The sequence below is a fragment of the Acanthochromis polyacanthus genome, chromosome 22 (genome assembly GCF_021347895.1).
Source record: "Acanthochromis polyacanthus isolate Apoly-LR-REF ecotype Palm Island chromosome 22, KAUST_Apoly_ChrSc, whole genome shotgun sequence".
Taxonomy (NCBI): Eukaryota; Metazoa; Chordata; class Actinopteri; family Pomacentridae; genus Acanthochromis; species Acanthochromis polyacanthus.
The window spans coordinates 3,623,859-3,643,390 of record NC_067134.1 but is presented as its reverse complement, the minus strand read 5'-3'; the positions used below and the strand labels follow the sequence as shown (position 1 = coordinate 3,643,390).

The 19,532-nt window shown below is 40.4% G+C and overlaps 2 protein-coding genes across 2 annotated transcripts in view; both read right to left on the bottom strand.

The window, feature by feature from the left end:
- LOC127531958 (NLR family CARD domain-containing protein 3-like) overlaps positions 1–990 on the bottom strand; it is a 93,373-nt gene extending 92,383 nt beyond the window's left edge. The window contains exon 1 of the mRNA XM_051942617.1: positions 834–990. Coding sequence (XP_051798577.1) covers positions 834–854 — 21 coding nt within the window. The 5' untranslated portion in view covers positions 855–990. The remainder of the gene's footprint in view (positions 1–833) is intronic.
- The window catches only part of LOC127531938 (NACHT, LRR and PYD domains-containing protein 12-like), a 452,657-nt gene that overhangs the window by 294,854 nt on the left and 138,271 nt on the right, over positions 1–19,532 (bottom strand). The gene's annotated exons all lie outside the window — the stretch shown is intronic.

The window sequence follows — 19,532 nt, the reverse complement described above, 5'->3', positions numbered from 1 at the left end:
ATGATGAAAGTATCTGCAGATCAGCTTGAAGAAGTCCCATGTTCAGACATACTAGTCTGGCTCTGGTCCCCGAGAACAGCAGGTTTTTGGTGTGTATTAGGACTGTACAACATTTTGAGAAAGCTTTCTTAGGCTGTTACAGTAGGAGCTGGTGGCTCTCTTTGCTGATCCAAATCCACCAAAACAGGCTGTTGCAACAGGTCTGAAGATGTGGGCAGTGCCATGTGAGGTTGGTGATGCTTTGGATACTGCGAAAGGCTGGAACAATGTGTGACTGGAGACAGTGTGGGTGCGCTTGTGGAGATCTCTTCATTTGTTCTCTCTGAGCTTAGTATGAGATGCATGAACTGAAGCTGGGATGAGAATAGATTGAGTTCTTAGAGAGAGCTCTCTGATTTCTCTGCCTGAGATCACAAAGAGATACAAAAGTTGAGAAACTGTGAGAATTATATTTGAGCTTGTTGAGATCTCTTCTGAAATTTTAAAGGAGACTAAACTGAGATTTAGTGCATCTTATTGCTCTGGAGAAAAAAAATGAGACACAGGAGAAATAAACCTTAGTCTCAGTTTGGTGTCACACAGATCTCAAAGTTGTCTAGGAGAAGTAAATGAAACATTTTTGAGATCTCTTTTTGAACTTTCTTTTCCTCTGTTTTAATTTTGTCACAACAACATTGTTTTTGAGTTAAAATACGACAAATGATTCAATCAGTTTTATGTTCTTTAGATATATAAAAGTTAAAAACCAGTTTAAAGTGTCTTTTACTCACATTCAGATGGAAAAAAGAAGCTGTGACACAAAGACGGTAAAAGACGGTAAAAGCAGAACTCACCTGAGGAACAGGTAGGGCCATGATGTCACTGTTGTCAGGGCAACCAAGCAGGAAACCTGTTTTATAGATGCTGGAACAACAACAACAACAGGACAATAGAATAACTTTATTAATCCCTGAAGGGAAGTTCAACACGGGTTCTAATATTTTTAGCTTTTAGGTCTGAAATCTAAACAAAATGTGTAATACATTCATTTTACTGAACAATAAACAATAATAACAATAAAACTATGAAACTTTAAACTTCATACATTTAAACATGATCTTGTATTGAAGAGCATTTAGGTCTGACTCCATCCCATAATGCAGGAAATCCCTTTAATTTTTGTCCAAATCCAAATGAATGAATGTGACTGATTGAATATTGTGTGTAATAAATACCAATAAATAATCAATGTTCCAGTCTGTGTTCTATCAGCTGCAGTACCAGCAGAGGAAACAGACCAGACATTAAAACACTTTTATGATTTTCTGATCATCACCCACCACATACATGTAGGTTCCCATGGCAACGCCACACATACAGTGTGTGATCCTGGAACTACACGACTTCATCCAGTGGTTTTAGTCGCATAAAGCTCAGCATGTTTACAGAAACAACCTTTTCCTCAGAAATACTGGCTAGGAAAGGATTTGGTCACCTTGTATAGTAGCTACACGTGTGACGTTTCTAAAAATCAAACAGTTTGGCAATCGGTTCAAAATTCGGCGAATAATTCCACTTTTAGATTCAGCAGTAAATCTCTCCTCCATAGATGTCTATGCACCGCTGCCTCAGCTGGCCCCGGTCCAAGATGGCGGCGCTGCAGGCACATCGCTCGAGTGGGCAGCCGCAGTCAATAAGGCGTCTACGTATATATGTCTATGGGTACGAGTAGAAAAATACTGGAATGACGTCACATAGGTCACAGGGGAAGGTAATCGAACACCGATTGCTCCAAACGCGCATGCGCCATTTATAAAGAGTAGACGCCGGGTGGACCCGGTGGACCTACCGGGGCAGGTGGCGCCTCACAGGTCAAGTAAATAACACATCCAACTTCCTGTAATTTATTTATTTCATGAAACTGTACTGTTTTAATTGATATACAGTTTATGGACGAAACACGGTACTGCTTAGCTTGCACGCTAACGAGCCGGGCCGGTGACACATTAGCCTTCTAATGCAAGGAGGCTAATGAGGAGGCTTAATAACAAAACAAACATAATTTGAGATTATGAATCGTGGCAATTGGCGTATGAATCAGCCCATTGTACAGCCTAAATTGCTGTAAATTAAGTCCAGTTTTAGTTCTTTGCAAACTCAGACACGTGCATTAGTTTAGTTTACAATGAATCTGGCGGAGTTCGGTAAAGTTGGAAAGATATTCACAGATTCGGACTTCCGGCATCAATAACTCATGAGATATATGTTGTCAAAACATGAACGATGCCTCTTTCAAATCGTTGTAAGGTAGACAATGTGCTACAAGGCCAATTTTATCAAAAGTCGCTGTATTTCAAGCTACAGAAATAACATTGGCGTCTATGAGCAGCCGGCGGTGCAACGAGTGAACAGGGACCGTCTGCAAATAGCAAAACCGCTGCAACAGCGAAAAGAGACACTACACATATATTCAATAACTTCACTGTAGAGCCACCAAAATCACTGGAGCCATGAATGGGCTCTTGCTGGTCATACTACAACTCTTGCTTTGGTGCTAAATCAAAAATCTGAATTTTAAGGAATTTTTATGTTTTGTATGATTATTTTATGAGTATTAAAATGGCACTTTTCTTCATGTATGTGGTATATTTTATATAACACACAGGGGAAATGGCATAAGGGCATAGTGTACTTGCTGTGACCTGTGCTGGTCAGACCGTCAGGTTTATTACCTCCAAGTATTGTCTGTACAGTCCTTAACTAGAAAAATATTACTCTCAATTTAACATTATGGTATAAATGAATCAATTGACACTGAAACTTTGCAATAAAGTGTCTTATCGTCTTTCTTCTCAATCATCAGTACTTGAGGTGACAGGCTAAACAGTTTGTTTGGTATATTGGTGTTATCTGATACTCTCTTTGGTAAGGATTGTAAATTCCATTACTATACAGAATTATGTGTTTGGACAAACAAGTACATTATGCCCTTATGCCATTTTTCCTGTGTGTTATATAAAATATACCACATACATCAAGAAAAGTTCCATTTTAATACTCATAAAATAATCATACAAAACATAAAAATTCCTTAAAATTCAGATTTTTAATTTAGCACCAAACAAAGAGTTGTAGTATGACCAGCAGGAGACAATTGATGGCTCCAGTGATTTTGGTGATTGTACAGTGTGTAAGAGTGAAGTTATTGAATTTTATTACTAATAAAATGATAATTATAAAAAATACAAATTCCTTAAAATTCAGATTTTTCATTTAGCACCAAAGCAAGAGTTGTAGTATGACCAGCAGGAGACAATTGATGGCTCCAGTGATTTTGGTGACTGTACAGTGTGTAAGAGTGAAGTTATTGAATATATGTGTAGTGTCTCTTTTCGCTGTTGCAGCGGTTTTGCTATTTGCAGACGGTCCCTGTTCACTCATTGCACCGCCGGCTGCTCATAGACGCCAATGTTATTTCTGTAGCTTGAAATACAGCGACTTTTGATAAAATTGGCCTTGTAGCACATTGTCTACCTTACAACGATTTGAAAGAGGCATCGTTCATGTTTTGACAACATATATCTCATGAGTTATTGATGCCGGAAGTCCGAATCTGTGAATATCTTTCCAACTTTACCGAACTCCGCCAGATTCATTGCAAACTAAACTAATGCACGTGTCTGAGTTTGCAAAGAACTAAAACTGGACTTAATTTACAGCAATTTAGGCTGTACAATGGGCTGATTCATACGCCAATTGCCACGATTCATAATCTCAAATTATGTTTGTTTTGTTATTAAGCCTCCTCATTAGCCTCCTTGCATTAGAAGGCTAATGTGTCACCGGCCCGGCTCGTTAGCGTGCAAGCTAAGCAGTACCGTGTTTCGTCCATAAACTGTATATCAATTAAAACAGTACAGTTTCATGAAATAAATAAATTACAGGAAGTTGGATGTGTTATTTACTTGACCTGTGAGGCGTCACCTGCCCCGGTAGGTCCACCGGGTCCACCCGGCGTCTACTCTTTATAAATGGCGCATGCGCGTTTGGAGCAATCGGTGTTCGATTACCTTCCCCTGTGACCTATGTGACGTCATTCCAGTATTTTTCTACTCGTACCCATAAACTTGAATTCGTCCTCACAGGGAAGACTTCGTAGTCGTAGAAATTAGAGTTGCACTCACAACTTTTAGGTTCATACTCGTAAAAACAATCCTAACCCTTAATTTATCAAACTCATGCCTATGACAGCAGAATTTTGTGTGCAAATTTTTATTAACATACAAATGTTTAACATTACGAATACGAATGGTTAGAATTGTGGATGAATACTTTTGACAGTAATCTTATTCCATAGAGGCTCCGGTCAGCTCCACTCCGTGCCAGCCGGAGCTCTGGTCCGTTGCCTGCAGGGACAAACACCATGCTGTGCCTCCATCCCCTCCCTCATCGCCTCCGGCCATCCCGCTGACCAACAGGTTTGATATCATGAGCAGAAAGGATTTTCCTCCATTGATCGAGCATGCCCCTCAGCGACCAGCGGCAAAGCCCTCCTCCGCCCGCCGCAGGTTGCTAAAACAGGCTGTCTTGCGGAGGAGCTCCGGGGGCAGCGGGATCTGCTGTCGCTGGTAAAGGATGCATTTCGGATTTACATCCATCCCCGGAGCCGCACAGTTCCAAGCAGCAGCATGTTTGTGAGGGTCTACAGCCCTCTCTGTGTTCGGACGCTCTACAGAAGGCTCCCTCACCCGAAGCCTCGTCTGGCTATGGGCTGCAGGATAGGCGCAATGGTTGCTCGCTCAACCAGACCGGCGCCTCCAATGGACCTTCAGTTTCAGCTCCGACTTCTCTACCTGCTCGTCGCCCGGAGATGTCAGCGAAGCGTTCCCCAGCTCCAGACCTGTCACCTCGTCCTCTGTTCAGCCCCACGACACTCATTATCGGCGACAGCATTGTCAGGAACGCCACCACGCGGTGTTTCCCCGGTGCCACCGTTGCCTTTGTACTGAACAAACTCCCTGAGCTGCTACAGTCCACCCCTGCCTCCATATGCCGTGTGATTATCCACGTTGGAACGAACGACACGACCCGGCGGCAGTCTGAACTGACGAAAAGGGATTTTACGGACCTCTTCATCCTTCTGAAAAGCTGTGGTAAGACAGTGTTTATTAGCGGGCCCATACCGACTCTGTCTCGCGGTGCCGAGCGTTTCTCTAGACTCCTCAGTTTGAGCGTCTGGCTCCAGCACACCTGCATGGCCCACAACCTGAATTTTACTGACAATTTTAACCTCTTCTGGAACCGCCCTGCGTTTTATCGTTACGACGGACTGCATCCAGCACACTGGGCAGCTCCGTTTTAACAGATAACATACACCATGTGGTCCAATCATCTCCAGCTGACTGACTGGCAATAAGCCACGCCCACTCACTGCACACCTCACTCACTCACCCTCTGCCCACAAAAACACCGGACTACATCACCCATAACATCCAAACTGTTGTTTTTAACAGACCCAGCAGAACCCGGACTGTTTTTAGACCAAGAACCCTGCTTCCTGTAAAACGCCAGGAGGAGCGCACGTTCAGTACGAGCATCAACATGGCCGTACTGAACGTGCGCTCTCTTTTAAACAAATCTTTTATCATAAATGATTTGATTTTAGATAATAAATTGGACAGTCTTCTCCTGACAGAGACGTGGCTTGGCACTGACGCACCTGTCGTTCTCACCGAGGCTTCCCCACCGAATTTTAATTTTTTTTTCTCCATCAGACAGGGTAGAAGAGGAGGAGGAACAGCCTCCATTACTAAAAATGATCTCACCCCAACTGAAGTATTCTTTAACAGTTATGCATCTTTTGAGCATCATGCTTTTGTTTTTAGCAGCACCCAGATCCTCTGTTTAAGAGTCTACAGACCACCCCATCACTCCAGCCTTTTTATCAGTCAATTCTCAGATCTCTTGTCAATCATTCACACCAAATACAACAGAATTTTAATAACTGGCGATTTTAATCTACACATTGACAACATCTCGGACTCAATGTCCAGAGACTTTTTAAATCTTTTAAACTGCCTTGATTTTACACAGCATGTCACACAGCCAACTCACAACAGAGGACACACCCTGGACCTGGTTATAACCCATGGCTTGTCCATTGGCGTGTCCTCTGTTGTTGACCTGGCTGTGTCTGACCATTACTGTGTGTTTTTAATATCACCAGTTTTAACCAGCAGGAGGCCCCGGTGAGAACAGTGAGGACACGTTATCTAACGTCTGAAGTGGCTGCAAATTTTATTGAGATTTTACAGAGCACTCCTGCAGTAATTCTGCCTGCACCGTGTGATTTTATTGTTGACAATTTTAACAACAGACTGAAGTCAACTCTGGACTCAGTGGCTCCACTTTTAACAAAAACAATCAGAAAGAAACCGATACCCCCATGGAGAAAAAATGATAAAATCAATCACTTAAAAAGAAACTGCAGGAGTGCTGAAAGGAGATGGAGGAAATCAAAACTAACAGTTCATTATGAAATCTTACGTCAACAACTCAAAACCTACAATAATGCAGTCAAACAGGAAAGAACTTCTCATTTCTCACAACTCATCACAGAACATAAAAACAACCCCCGGTTCCTCTTCTCCACTTTCAATGTTTTAGCAGGCACTAATTTTAATAAAGCTTTTAAGACACCATCAGACACTCTTTGTGAGAACTTTGCAGACCACTTCAGAACCAAGATCAAGGACATCAGATCCAGCCTTTTATCCCACCAAGTTTTACCTGTTAACACATCTGATCTGCTGTCCTTGCCTGAGGAAACCCTGGAGAGTTTTGCCCTGGTTGATGCAAGGACACTTGGTCGAGTTTTCTCCCAAGTAAACCCAACAACCTGCCTTTTAGATCCTATTCCCACACCACTCTTAAAATCATTTTATGGATTCTTTGAGGAACAATTTTTAAACATAATGAACTGCTCTCTTCAGACAGGTGTCTTCCCCACTGCCTTTAAAACGGCGGTGGTGAAGCCCCTCCTGAAGAAGAGCAGTCTAGACCCTAATGTTCTTAATAACTACCGTCCTGTATCCAACTTACCGTTCTTAAGTAAAATTTTAGAAAAACTGGTTCTTAACCAAGTCAGTGACTTTTTAAACAGAATTAACATTTTAGAAACACATCAGTCTGGTTTTAGGATGAACCACAGTACAGAGACAGCACTTTTAAAGATTTTAAATGATATCAGGTGGAATTTAGATAATAAAAAACTAACAGTGTTGGTTCTACTGGATCTCAGTGCCGCTTTTGATACAGTAGACCATCATATCTTATTAAACAGACTCAGACACCTGGTTTTCCTCTCTGGTACTGTGCTTAACTGGTTCAACTCTTATCTTTCAGACCGATGTTTTTATGTAAGTATGGATACGTGTTCCTCAGGAACCCATGACATTAGGTGTGGGGTTCCCCAAGGGTCAATTTTAGGTCCCATTCTTTTTAATCTTTATATGCTTCCTCTTGGGGACGTCATCAGGAGACACGGCATCAGTTTCCATAGCTACGCTGATGATACACAGCTGTACATTGCCGTGTCTCCTGATGACACAGGGCCAATTGATACTCTTTTAAAGTGTATTTTAGACATTAAGTCATGGATGGCAGCGAACTTCCTACAGCTCAACCAGGACAAAACTGAGGTTTTAGTTACATGTAACCGGGTGGAAAATGAAGCGCTGTTTACACAAAACGCCACCAGAGGACACTCTTGTTATTTTTGGGGTAACCCCTGTGACCTGACAACGCGAGATTTTGGGGCTCCATAAGAGACCATGATAATCAGGAAGCTCTCTCTCTCCTTCCTGAACGCAACACACACGGTTTGACTGGCATTGTTATCTCCGGTTTTCCAAGGTAAATGAACCATAAATGTGTGTTTCTTATATGAAATATTCAGCCATATGCATGCATAAAGGTTTGAGGGATGTATATGCCGCTGTTTTGTTAACTAATAAGACTGTACTGATTCACTGTCGGTAGAAACAAGAAGACTGTTAGGAGCTGCTAGGCCAGAGCCCGCGTCTGTCCATTGAACACAGTGTTGTGAAAGCCCACGTGTTGGTAGGAAACTTAAACTGTATATAACTATGTTTGTACCTGTAACGTTCCATACAGTATGTGTGAAGGTTAAAGTTGCTAATGATGTGTTTGTGTGCTCTGTTCTAAAGGGGGGAGCCACTACAGTTGTTTTTTGTACTTACGTTTGTTTTGTCATCATTCAGTCTCATTTTGACTGTGTACCAGTGTAGTTTTATTTGGAGGATCTGTTGTGAGTGCACAGAGTAGCACCAGAAATTCCTATTGGATTGCACAGTTTTGTGTGAAGTGCAGCAAGTCAGTCTTGCAGTTTGTTTCATTTATTTATTTTTATTCTTTTAACCATTGAATAACCCCAATTAATTTTGTCCAGAATAAAGAACCCAAATTTTATTTCTGTGTCCTGTGCAGTGTTCATTTTGCCAGGCTACATATAGGTCCTGAAGGTCAGAGAGAGAAACTTTTACTTAAATTACAAGTTTTTAAACCAGCAGAATTTGTAAAAAACCTGGGCGTTATTTTTGACTCTGAGCTGAATTTTATCCCACATATTAAAAACATAACAAAGATAGGTTTTTATCATCTTAAGAATATAGCCAGAGTCCGCCCATTTCTCTCTCAGGCCAGCATGGAGGTGCTAATGCATGCTTTTATCTCTTCTCGTTTAGACTATTGTAATGCCCTGCTCTCTGGTCTTCCCAAAAAGAGTATTTTTAATCTTCAGCTTTTACAAAACTCAGCCGCACGCGTGCTGACAAGGACCAGGGGGCGGGAGCATATTACACCAGTTTTAAAGTCGCTGCATTGGCTCCCCGTCCGTTTCAGGATCGATTTTAAGGTCCTTTTATTAGTTTTTAAATGTCTTAATGGCCTTGCGCCTTCTTATTTGTCCAATCTCCTTTTAACATACCAACCCTCGCGGACCCTGAGGTCCTCTGGCAGCGGACTCTTAATTATACCACAAGCCAGAACTCGAACATACGGCGAGGCGGCATTTAGCCATTATGGCCCCCGCCTCTGGAATGGCCTGCCGGAGAACCTCAGGACTGCAGAGACTGTCGGTGTTTTTAAAGGAAGGTTAAAGACTTACATTTATAATCAGGCTTTTAACTGATCTTTTCAGCCTTCTTATATTCTGTTGTTCTTATCATTCCTTATTTATCATCTTATGTATTTTAAGGTTTTTTACTTCCCATTATTTAGTTATTAGCACATTTATTTATTTGTTTATTTTATTTCTTTCAACTCCCGTGTTTCCTCAGGGGGGTCCTCCACACTGGGGGCTGTGTCTGGTCTGCTGCTGGGGGTGTTGTCCTCGGGTCTCCTCGGCTCGGCTAGTTGAGGGGCTCCCTACCTCGATGTGGGGTCCCTGTGTCTGCCGTGGTTGGGGAGTCTGGGTGCCGGCCTCTCCGGCGGGCACGGCCTGGAGCTCCTCCCGGTGTGGACGGCCCCAATGGAGGCGTTTTCCACAATTGTCAGTGCCACGTCATGTCTTCCTATAGCCATTGGTGACAGTGTGTGTGCGTGTGTGTGTGTGTGTGTGTGTGTGCAGTTGTGTACCTATAAGGAGGGAGGGCGGGATGGGTATTCTTATTTTACACACGTGGACAAAATTGTTGGTACCCCTCAGTTAAAGAAGGAAAAACCCACAATTCTCACTGAAATCACTTGAAACTCACAAAAGTAACAATAAATAAAAATTTATTGAAAATTAAATAATCAAAATCAGCCATCACTTTTGAATTGTTGATTAACATAATTATTTAAAAAAACAAACTAATGAAATAGGGCTGGACAAAAATGATGGTACCCATAACTTAATATTTTGTTGCACAACCTTTTGAGGCAATCGCTGCAATTAAACGATTTCTGTATTTGTCAATGAGCGTTCTGCAGCTGTCAACAGGTATTTTGGCCCACTCCTCATGAGCAAACAGCTCCAGTTGTCTCAGGTTTGATGGGTGTCTTCTCCAAATGGCATGTTTCAGCTCCTTCCACATATGTTCAATGGGATTCAGATCTGGGCTCATAGAAGGCCACTTTAGAATAGTCCAACGCTTTTCTCTCAGCCATTCTTGGGTGTTTTTGGCTGTGTGTTTTGGATCGTTGTCCTGTTGGAAGACCCATGACCTGCGACTGAGACCAAGCTTTCTGACACTAGGCAGCACATTTCTCTCCAGAATGCCTTGATAGTCTTCAGATTTCATCGTACCTTGCACACTTTCAAGACACCCTGTGCCCCAAAACATTACTGAGCCTCCTCCATGTTTCACCGTAGGGACAGTGTTCTTTTCTTCGTATGCTTGGTTTTTGAGTCTATGAACATAGAGTTGATGTGCCTTACCAAAAAGCTCCAGTTTGGTCTCATCTGTCCAAAGGACATTCTCCCAGAAGCTTTGTGGCTTGTCAACATGCATTTTTGCAAATTCCAGTCTCGCTTTTTTATGAGTTTTTTTCAGCAGTGGTGTCCTCCTTGGTCGTCTCCCATGAAGTCCACTTTGGCTCAAACGACGAATGGTGCGATCTGACACTGATGTACCTTGGCCTTGGAGTTCACCTTTAATTTCTTTGGAGGTTGCTCTGGGCTCTTTGGATACAATTCCAACGATCCGTCTCTTCAATTTGTCATCAATTTTCCTCTTGCGGCCACGTCCAGGGAGGTTGGCTACTGTCCCGTGGGTCTTGAACTTCTGAATAATATGAGCCACTGTTGTCACAGGAACTTCAAGCTGTTTAGAGATGGTCTTATAGCCTTTACCTTTAAGATGTTTGTCTATAATTTTTTTTCGGATGTCCTGGGACAATTCTCTCCTTCGCTTTCTGTTGTCCATGTTCAGTGTGGTACACACCTTTTCACCAAACAGCAGGGTGACTACTTGTCTCCCTTTAAATAGGCAGACTGACTGATTATGAGTTTGGAAACACCTGTGATGTCAATTAAATGACACACCTGAGTTAATCATGTCACTCTGGTCAAATAGTTTTCAATCTTTTATAGAGGTACCATCATTTTTGTCCAGGCCTGTTTCATTAGTTTGTTTTTTTAAATAATTATGTTAATCAACAATTCAAAAGTAATGGCTGTTTTTGATGATTTAATTTTCAATAAATTTTTATTTATTGTTACTTTTGTGAGTTTCAAGTGATTTCAGTGAGAATTGTGGGTTTTTCCTTCTTTAACTGAGGGGTACCAACAATTTTGTCCACGTGTGTAACTTTAGGCAATATCTCACTCATTCCAGATCACATTCATACAATTCAAACTGTTTTTTTTTTTTTTTTTTTTTACAAATATCCAAAAACATGAACAAATTTATTTGATTTTTAACAAGTTTAAGTAATTTTGGACAAATTCTTAGAAATTTTATATGAATTTCGAGTCATTTTTGACCATTTTTAATCTTTTTGGGTGAATTTGAAGTAAATTTTAAAAATTTGAGGCATTTTTACACGAGTTGTAAGTCTTTTGAAAAATTTTAAGAACTGTTTGACATATTTTATTTAATTTTAACTAATTTTGAGCTATTTTAAACAAATCTTGAATAATTTTAAGTCATTTTGGACAAATTTCAAACTCATTCCAGATCACATTCAGACCATTTAAAGTCATTTTGGACAAATTTAGAGTCATTTTGGAACTTTTTATCTCACTTTGGAGTAGTTTTGAGTTATTTTGGACCAACTCTGGACTTATCTGACCACAGAATCTTCTTCCACTTCCTGTCTGTCCACTTCTTGGGGCTAACCTCTGTCTCTCATTGGTCAGGTTCTTCTTGAAGCCTTGGAGGACGTTCTTGGTTTGTCTTCCAGCTGTTGGTTGGTCTGTATTTCTGCAGAGTGAATCTAACTGCTGAAGGACTGCATCTGGACTTCCTGTTTATGTGGTTACAGCTGCAGCCTTCCTGTCTGAGTTTCCTGTGTTTGGTTCTTTGTTTTAGTCGTTTTTATCTCTGAAGAACTTTCTAATGTGCTGCTTTATAAAAATACGAAGCACGGAAACTAAAACTGTGTCTTTTAATAAAAAGCAGGACCTTCATTAGTGGATCACTGGAACCAAAACTCAACATTTCTTCTGTATTTTTATGGAACCAATCAGTTTTCAGGTTTTAATGTCTTTTTTAGGATGTGTTTAGTTTTCTGGCTGTGACTGAACTAAAATAAATTCCACTTGAAGACCTCAGAGGGATTCTTAATGCAGGATTCCATAAATGCATGGGGAGTCCCAAAACTTTGTTCCACCACTGTTTGGTCCACACAATGTTCTAGTTCTACATGTGCTGATGAAAAATCAAATGTTCAAAGCATTTCCATCCTACAACTGTTGAACTGAAGTTCTGCTGATAAGAACAACTCATGTTTAGAACTGCCTGACAAACACAAATGATATTTACTGATAAAACATTGATTTCAGCATCAGTTTGAGAACTCCTGCTGGTTGGGAACACCCCAACATGTCTGAAGATTTGGTTTAAGGGAATAAAGATTTATTTAATGTTTTAATTGTGTCACAACAACGTTGTTTTTGAGTTAAAATACGATGAAGTTTATGTTCTATAGATATATAAAAGATAAAAACCAGTTTAAAGTGTCTTTTACTCACATTCAGACGGAGAAAAGGAGCTGCAACACGAGGACCGTAAAAGACGGAACTAATTAGAGGAACAGGAAGTGGTGTGACATCACTGTTGTCAGGGCAACGAAGCAGGAAACCTGATAGATCAGTTTGTGGTGAGTTAAAACAGAACTCTGTGAAAATGTGTGTTTGGGAACATTCTCCATTTCTTTCTAATTCTTTAAATATGAAGCTTTTAGGAAGAATAAAGAAGAATCAATCCCAGAAGTGATGACTCCATTTCAACACTAAATGTCCTGAGAAGCTGTTTTACAGGAACTACAGTCAGAGAGGGAATCTACACTCTACATGTCACCTGAGGAATCCAAACCTTCTCTGCATTCATCTTCTTCTTTGTCTGCTGCTGTGGACTTTAATCCACTCCTCATTTCAATAGTTTAGTGTTCTGCTCTCCTTTAGTCTCTTCTTGGATTTGATCACTTTATGACTTTTTCTGGCTCTTTGCTTTAAACCACTTCCTGTTGTTTTTCCACATTCATGAAAATGTCCTTTAGATGAGATGAATCCAATGAAACTTTGAAGAATTTCACTCATTCTTTCCCATTTCATTGCTTGACTCTCATAATTCCACAGTTTGGTAAATGTCACACTTTGAGCCTCTAGACCCACAACATCACTTTGTAAATTCTGTTTTTAAGGATCATTTAATGTCCTTACAACTGAGAACCTGCCTCACTAATTCACTTTCATGCTGTTTTAATGTGAAATATTGAACGTTTTCCTCCATTTATCTGATATCTTCTAGATGAAATCAGTCAACAGTGTCTAAAATCACTGATTGTAGCTGCTTCACTGTTTAGTTGTGTGCTTTCTCTCCATATCTTCAGAATAATTCCTCCTCTGGTTCTTCAGGCTGTTTCCAGTCCAGCAGCAGCAGCGCCCTCTGCAGGTTGGACAGATAAAAGCTTCCAGCATCGATCTGCTATTCCCAGCTTCTCCCATCCAGGAACTAGCCAGGCCCCACCCTGCTGACTTCTCGCAGACATTGAAGGAACAAAAAGGGATGTGAGCAGTTTTCTGAGAGTCCATGTTGAGCAGCAGTGGAGGCTGGATGTGAGGAAGTGGAGGTGGATCAGCTGATGCTGCTTTGTTGGCTTTAGATTCAGATCCAGGATCAGGTGAGCTCAATCAGTCCATGAAGCAACTGGCAGATAGTTTGAAAGCATCAAATGTGAGCAGAATCCCAGAAGAGCTGTGTCATTTGTGGTGCTTTAGAAGAGAAATCCAAAGTGATGCAGGTTTGTTCTGTGTGGTCTCTGCACTCCTTCATGTTGGAGCTGAGATCAAATCAGAAGGAAAAAGCTCAAAGTTTTCATGTGAGGCTGAAACAGATGCTGCTGATGCTGCTTTTAAAGTGAGCTTGGCTCCATGAACCAGTTGAAGATTCTCTCTGAGGGACTTTTAGTTGAGATGTTTGCTGCTGATGATGATCCATGTAGAGCACATCTTTAGTCCCAGCATCATGAGGGGCATTAAAGAAGGAAACATGGATTCATGTGGAACATTTACAACAAGCACACCAACACTGTCAAACATTTGAGGGAGAAAAGAAGCCAGTGAGTCTTTCTGCACTCAACTTTATCTGACAAGAAAACAAGCAGAAAAGATGGAAGTAGAAACGGCAGAGGAAATCTCTGAGAGAGATTTGTGTAAAAGGCTGTAAAAAGCAGCTTTGGATCCTAAAGAATCCTCAGATCGGCTCATTTCCAGTCTGATGAGGTCAACACTCAGACTGTGGAGCTTTAATTTGAAGGGACTAAACAGGAAACAGTGAGACTTTTGACTTCTTTCAAAGCTGTTTCACTGGAATCATGTTTTAATGTGAGTCATTTTAAATACAGACACGTGAAATGAAAGAAAACACTCATTAAATCAATACTGAGCGTGTAATGTTGAATGAACTGATCCATCATCTGGTGTTTGATCTCATTTAGAATTCACAATAATATAAAATACAGCTGTAGTCATTAAATCCATACATTTAAAATAGAAATAAATGTGGGGATATCTGTATTATTACAAAGTGAACCAGAAGCAGTAATTTAGCTTTTCTTCTGCGATTAGCATGTCTTTAGCACAACAGAAGGTTGGGCTGGCAGGAGTCTGAAGGCTGGATGAGATGGAGTCACTGGAGGCCTGTGGAGCTTTAAGAAGAGACAGGATTGATCAAAACATTTCCACCAATTCATCACAGCTAGGTGTGCAGCGATGTTCTGGAATGAGTGTCAGGAGATTTTGTGCACATCCCAACATTTCCAGGAGGGGACATGTATCCGACACACAGTTAGAAGTTGCTATCAGCAGGGAAATAAATCAGGGAAGTTCTTTTGGTTTTCTTTTATTTACAGTGGTGGTAGAACCAGTTACATTTACTTGATGAAGGTTTTGGATAAATTGTGCTTCTCAGATAGTGTTACATCATCTCCATCCTTTTTACTTTGACTTGAGTAGATTTGTGAAGAAGAATGTCCACTTAATTACCCTCCATGAGGCTACACTGAGCTGCTTCCTCTTCTTTACCCATTCACCATTCTACACATTATTATCCCCCGATGCATCAACCACTTTAATGTGTGATTTTGTCACACAGAGGGGCTCTACCACCTCAATGTGTTTCACCACTCATATTTGGAATTGTGTGTTTCTTGTGCTGTAATTTGTTATTTTGTAAATATTTATTTTTACTTTTTATATATTCTAATATTTGATTGATTGGAAATACTCAAATTTGCCTGAAGATTCTTATTTTGTATTTTTGTCTAATTAAATGCATGTCTTCACAAATTAATCAGATGTTCCTCAACAGTTGCTCACTACCTGAGTAGTTTTTTCTCCAAGTCCTTTTTACTCTAACTCAGGTATTTTTGGAGGACGACTTTTTACTTAGTTTCACTATTTTACACATCAGCACTTCTTGAATATGGGATGTGGGAGCAGGTCAGGGTGGACCATGGCTGTGAGTTTTACTTGTCCCTCTACATGCAGGAGATGCTGTCTAACCACAGACACAACTTGCAAAGGCAACGATATCACCAAACTCAGTCAACAAAGGTGAGCTGATGGTTTCCTTCATGTGCAAAATGTGCCTTCTAATGCCCAAAATGAGACGAAGCTTTAGAGATGTTCCTCAGTTGTTATGTACTGGTGCTGAACAAAGAAAGAACAAACTCTAGCTGCAGTGATCCTCAGTTCAAACACACGGGGCCAAAACCTCCAACCTTAGTTAGCATATAAACCAACGCCCACCTAAACAATGCCATGTTGGTGTCCATACATGCTCCATCTAGAGAATTTTCAGCGTGTTTCTTTGTCTCTAAACCACCCATCCATTTCTCTTCCAACCATTGCACAGCCATAAGCTTCTATCAGTCTGCCTGCAGAGCTGCAGGGCGTAGTATATGACTCTGCAGTGCCAAAGGTAAACACAGGTGACCACACAGGGATAGAAACAGAGCAAATGGATCAGTGGTTTTGTGGCCATTCTCTAGATAGAGTGTGAATGTTCACCAGTATCGTGTTGTGAAGGCGGACATTCGTTTATATGGATAACTGAGGTTTGAGGTTTTGGCCTCGTATGTTCAAACTGAGGATCAGTGCAGCTGCTGGAGGGAGGGGGGTGTGATGGTGCTAAATAGTAGAATATCTTTAGCATATCACCCGATAGGACCGAACTTTATGCAAACTGAAATCTCCCTTTAACCAGACGCAGCCTTGAGTGGGGTGCTTGTAGGTCCCATACACATCAATGGTCCTGCTCATTGGACTCCTAATCAAACCTCTTAATGCTGTCTGTAAACTTTTTACACCTGATACAGTCCTGTAAACTCTCACCATGCTGGTTTTGCAGACTAAATCCCCTTTTCTTGTCTCCAGAATCCTACAGTAGAGTGAATGTGGGTAGAGATAAATAACAGGGTAAATGAGCCCGTGAAGGAGGCCCTCATGCAGCTGCAGGATCAGGAAGTCCTCAACATGGATGACAACGTGACCAGATGCTGCACATCTAACCTTACTGCTGAGCTGTGCAAGATCGCCACAACAAGAGCTGTACATGCATGGAATGACACAGAATCCCAGTGAGTTTAAAAAAATATGCAGCATACAATCCTGTCCTTTTTGTGAACTTTTTTATTCAGAAGTTGACAGTGAATTTGAACAAAAATGACATTTTGTGAGCCATGCTTTGCTTCACAGGCAAAGGAACAGCCAGTTGTTGAGCAGCAGGAGGATGTCCAAAGAAAGTGGGAGAGGAGTTGTTGCCACACGCCTCCAAGCAGCAGACATGTAGCAGCAGGATGTGGGCTCTGCACTAACTACAGTCTCCTGCTGTGGAACTCACCCCTTCTCAATGAGGACAAACTTTTTGCTGAACAGTACCCTGATATTTCAGTTTGACTAGATAATGTGGTAAACTAACTTTATCTGTGATTATTTTATTATTTCATGACTGGAAAATAAAGTTCCAGGCATAAATAGAACAGAATAGAAATGCTTGATTTATCACTGAGGGGAAATGTGGTCGCTACAGCAGAAAGAGTCCAGTTTCCACCACCATAAAAACAGATAAATGAGCAAAAATGTGCAGTAAATAAAAACAAACAAAAGGAAAAATGCAAAATAAAATGTCCCATGTAAAGAAGGCAAAAATATAAAAGTGTTTGAAAGACTCAGTTATTTTCTTCCTTCATCTTTACAGGCAGCAGCACTACACTTCTATTCTCCTTCTTTACTTCTGATACTAGAACTAAACTGGTCTTCAACGCGGATCATCAGCTTTTAAAATGAGGCAGCAGCAAACATCACAACAACAAATGAGACCATTTTCAACAAACTCATGCAACTGATGTCACTTCAGAACTATCAGAGTCTGTTTGAGTCTCAAGTTAAAGCTGATTACTGACAACGTAGAGCCTCAACGTTACGGTTTTAATCACTTTTAAGTTCCTTAAACATTCCATTAACGTGAACCAGTTTTATTACCTTCATGTCCAACATTACAGGAACACAACACACTTCAGTATTTACTGGATGCTGAGTCTCTTCTCTGGTCAACACACAGAAATAAACTGCACCAACTTCTGGGCTTCACTGCACACATTATATTTGACTCTAAAGCTGCATTTAAAGCCTTAAAACTGGCACCAATAAATAAATAAACATTTACTTAGTGAACAACTGTTGGAGTCTTTCAGTGTCTGTTGGTCCGATCAGCCGAAGATCCCAATTACTGAACTGAAAACTGATTAAAACAAACCAACAGAGAGTAAAACTGGTAAACTGAAAATGTGCTGCTGCTTCACTGATAAATACCCACAAACTAAAGCAAATTGGGTGAAGGTTTTGCTTTATCGTCATTTATTTCATAGATAGTCTATATAAGACTTTTATTTTTCCAGAACTAATAGTAAATGTTGCTTTTATATAATTTCGTGAACATAATGAACTGGTGCTAACTGCACAGACCGTGTTCTGACCCATAAATTAAAAAAATTAAGTAAATTCTCAGCCACAAATTTTCCTGAATAGTTTTTAAAGACCTTTTCTGCATCAAAAATAGCAGCATTTCCTTTGTATATTTTGTGTTTTCTTATTTCAAAGCTGTTTCAAGCAATTATATTTTAATATGTGTCATTTTAAATACAGAGAATTAACAAGAACTAAAACAGGTTCTGAAATATTCATTAAATCAATACTGACTGTAATGTTGAACTGAAAAGTCTTCTAGTCTGTTTAAAAATTTGTTTCATTTCGGTTTGGCAAACAATTATAAGACGTAGAAGGACTGCTGGTGTGAGCCAAGCTGTCAGGGAACAGTCAGAGTCTCTGGATATTTGTGTTGTTGTCTTACTGAAGCTCAAACTGAAAATAAATCCATTTTTGTGGATAATTGTGAACCTACAAACCCATCATGACCTGACAGGCGAGGTTAGCTGAGCTAGCTAACAAGCTATGCTAACAAGGTTCTCCACCAGCACAGATTGTTTTGTAGCCGGAAAATGAGCAATAAAATAAATGAAGTCGTCTGTAAGATAAACAGCTGTAGTTGGATTCTAGTTTGAGTTGTAATGTTTTACTACGTGACTGAGACTAACTTGATCATAGTGAACTCGTTAATCAGGATTTGGTAACTAGCTAGCTACAGCGGCTAGTCAATGTAAAGTAAGAGGAATTACAGATTAGCTACACTTCCTGTTCCTCCTTCATAATAAAAGCACTCTATTATATTAATTAAACGTTTCATCTGCCGTCAGGTCAGATAAATCACGTTGTAATTCTTATGTGTCATCTGATCGTATTAACGCGACCATGTGGAATGTGAAAAAGGTCAAGTTTCCATAGCTACAAGTTGGTTTTGACTAACAACTGGAACTGGAAGGCTGATGAGGACTGCAGATGTGAACTGAGGTGTAATTTGTGTGCGATAACTTCTCCACTTGGTCTGATTGTGTTTTTATGCTTCTCTGTTTGAAAAGTTCAAATGGAAAATCAGCCACTCACCAGGAGAACCCTCCTCTGCCTGATGAAGTAAAATACCATCGCGAACAGTGGATTTCTGCCCTCTGGTGGCCAAAGCGTGAAACTACAACATCATGTTCATCAAAAGCAACAAAACTTGTTCATAAGCAGCACTTCCAATAACGTGATTCAAAATACAATGGAGAAGATTGTAGTTAGGATTTTTCAGCATGAGATAAAACTGAATAAATTGGTTGAAATTAATGAAACAACAGAATCAATGAATACACTGAATAAATTAAACAAAATATATGTATGACGAAACACATGAAAACACAAAAAAAGAATAAATGGAACAACAGTTTGT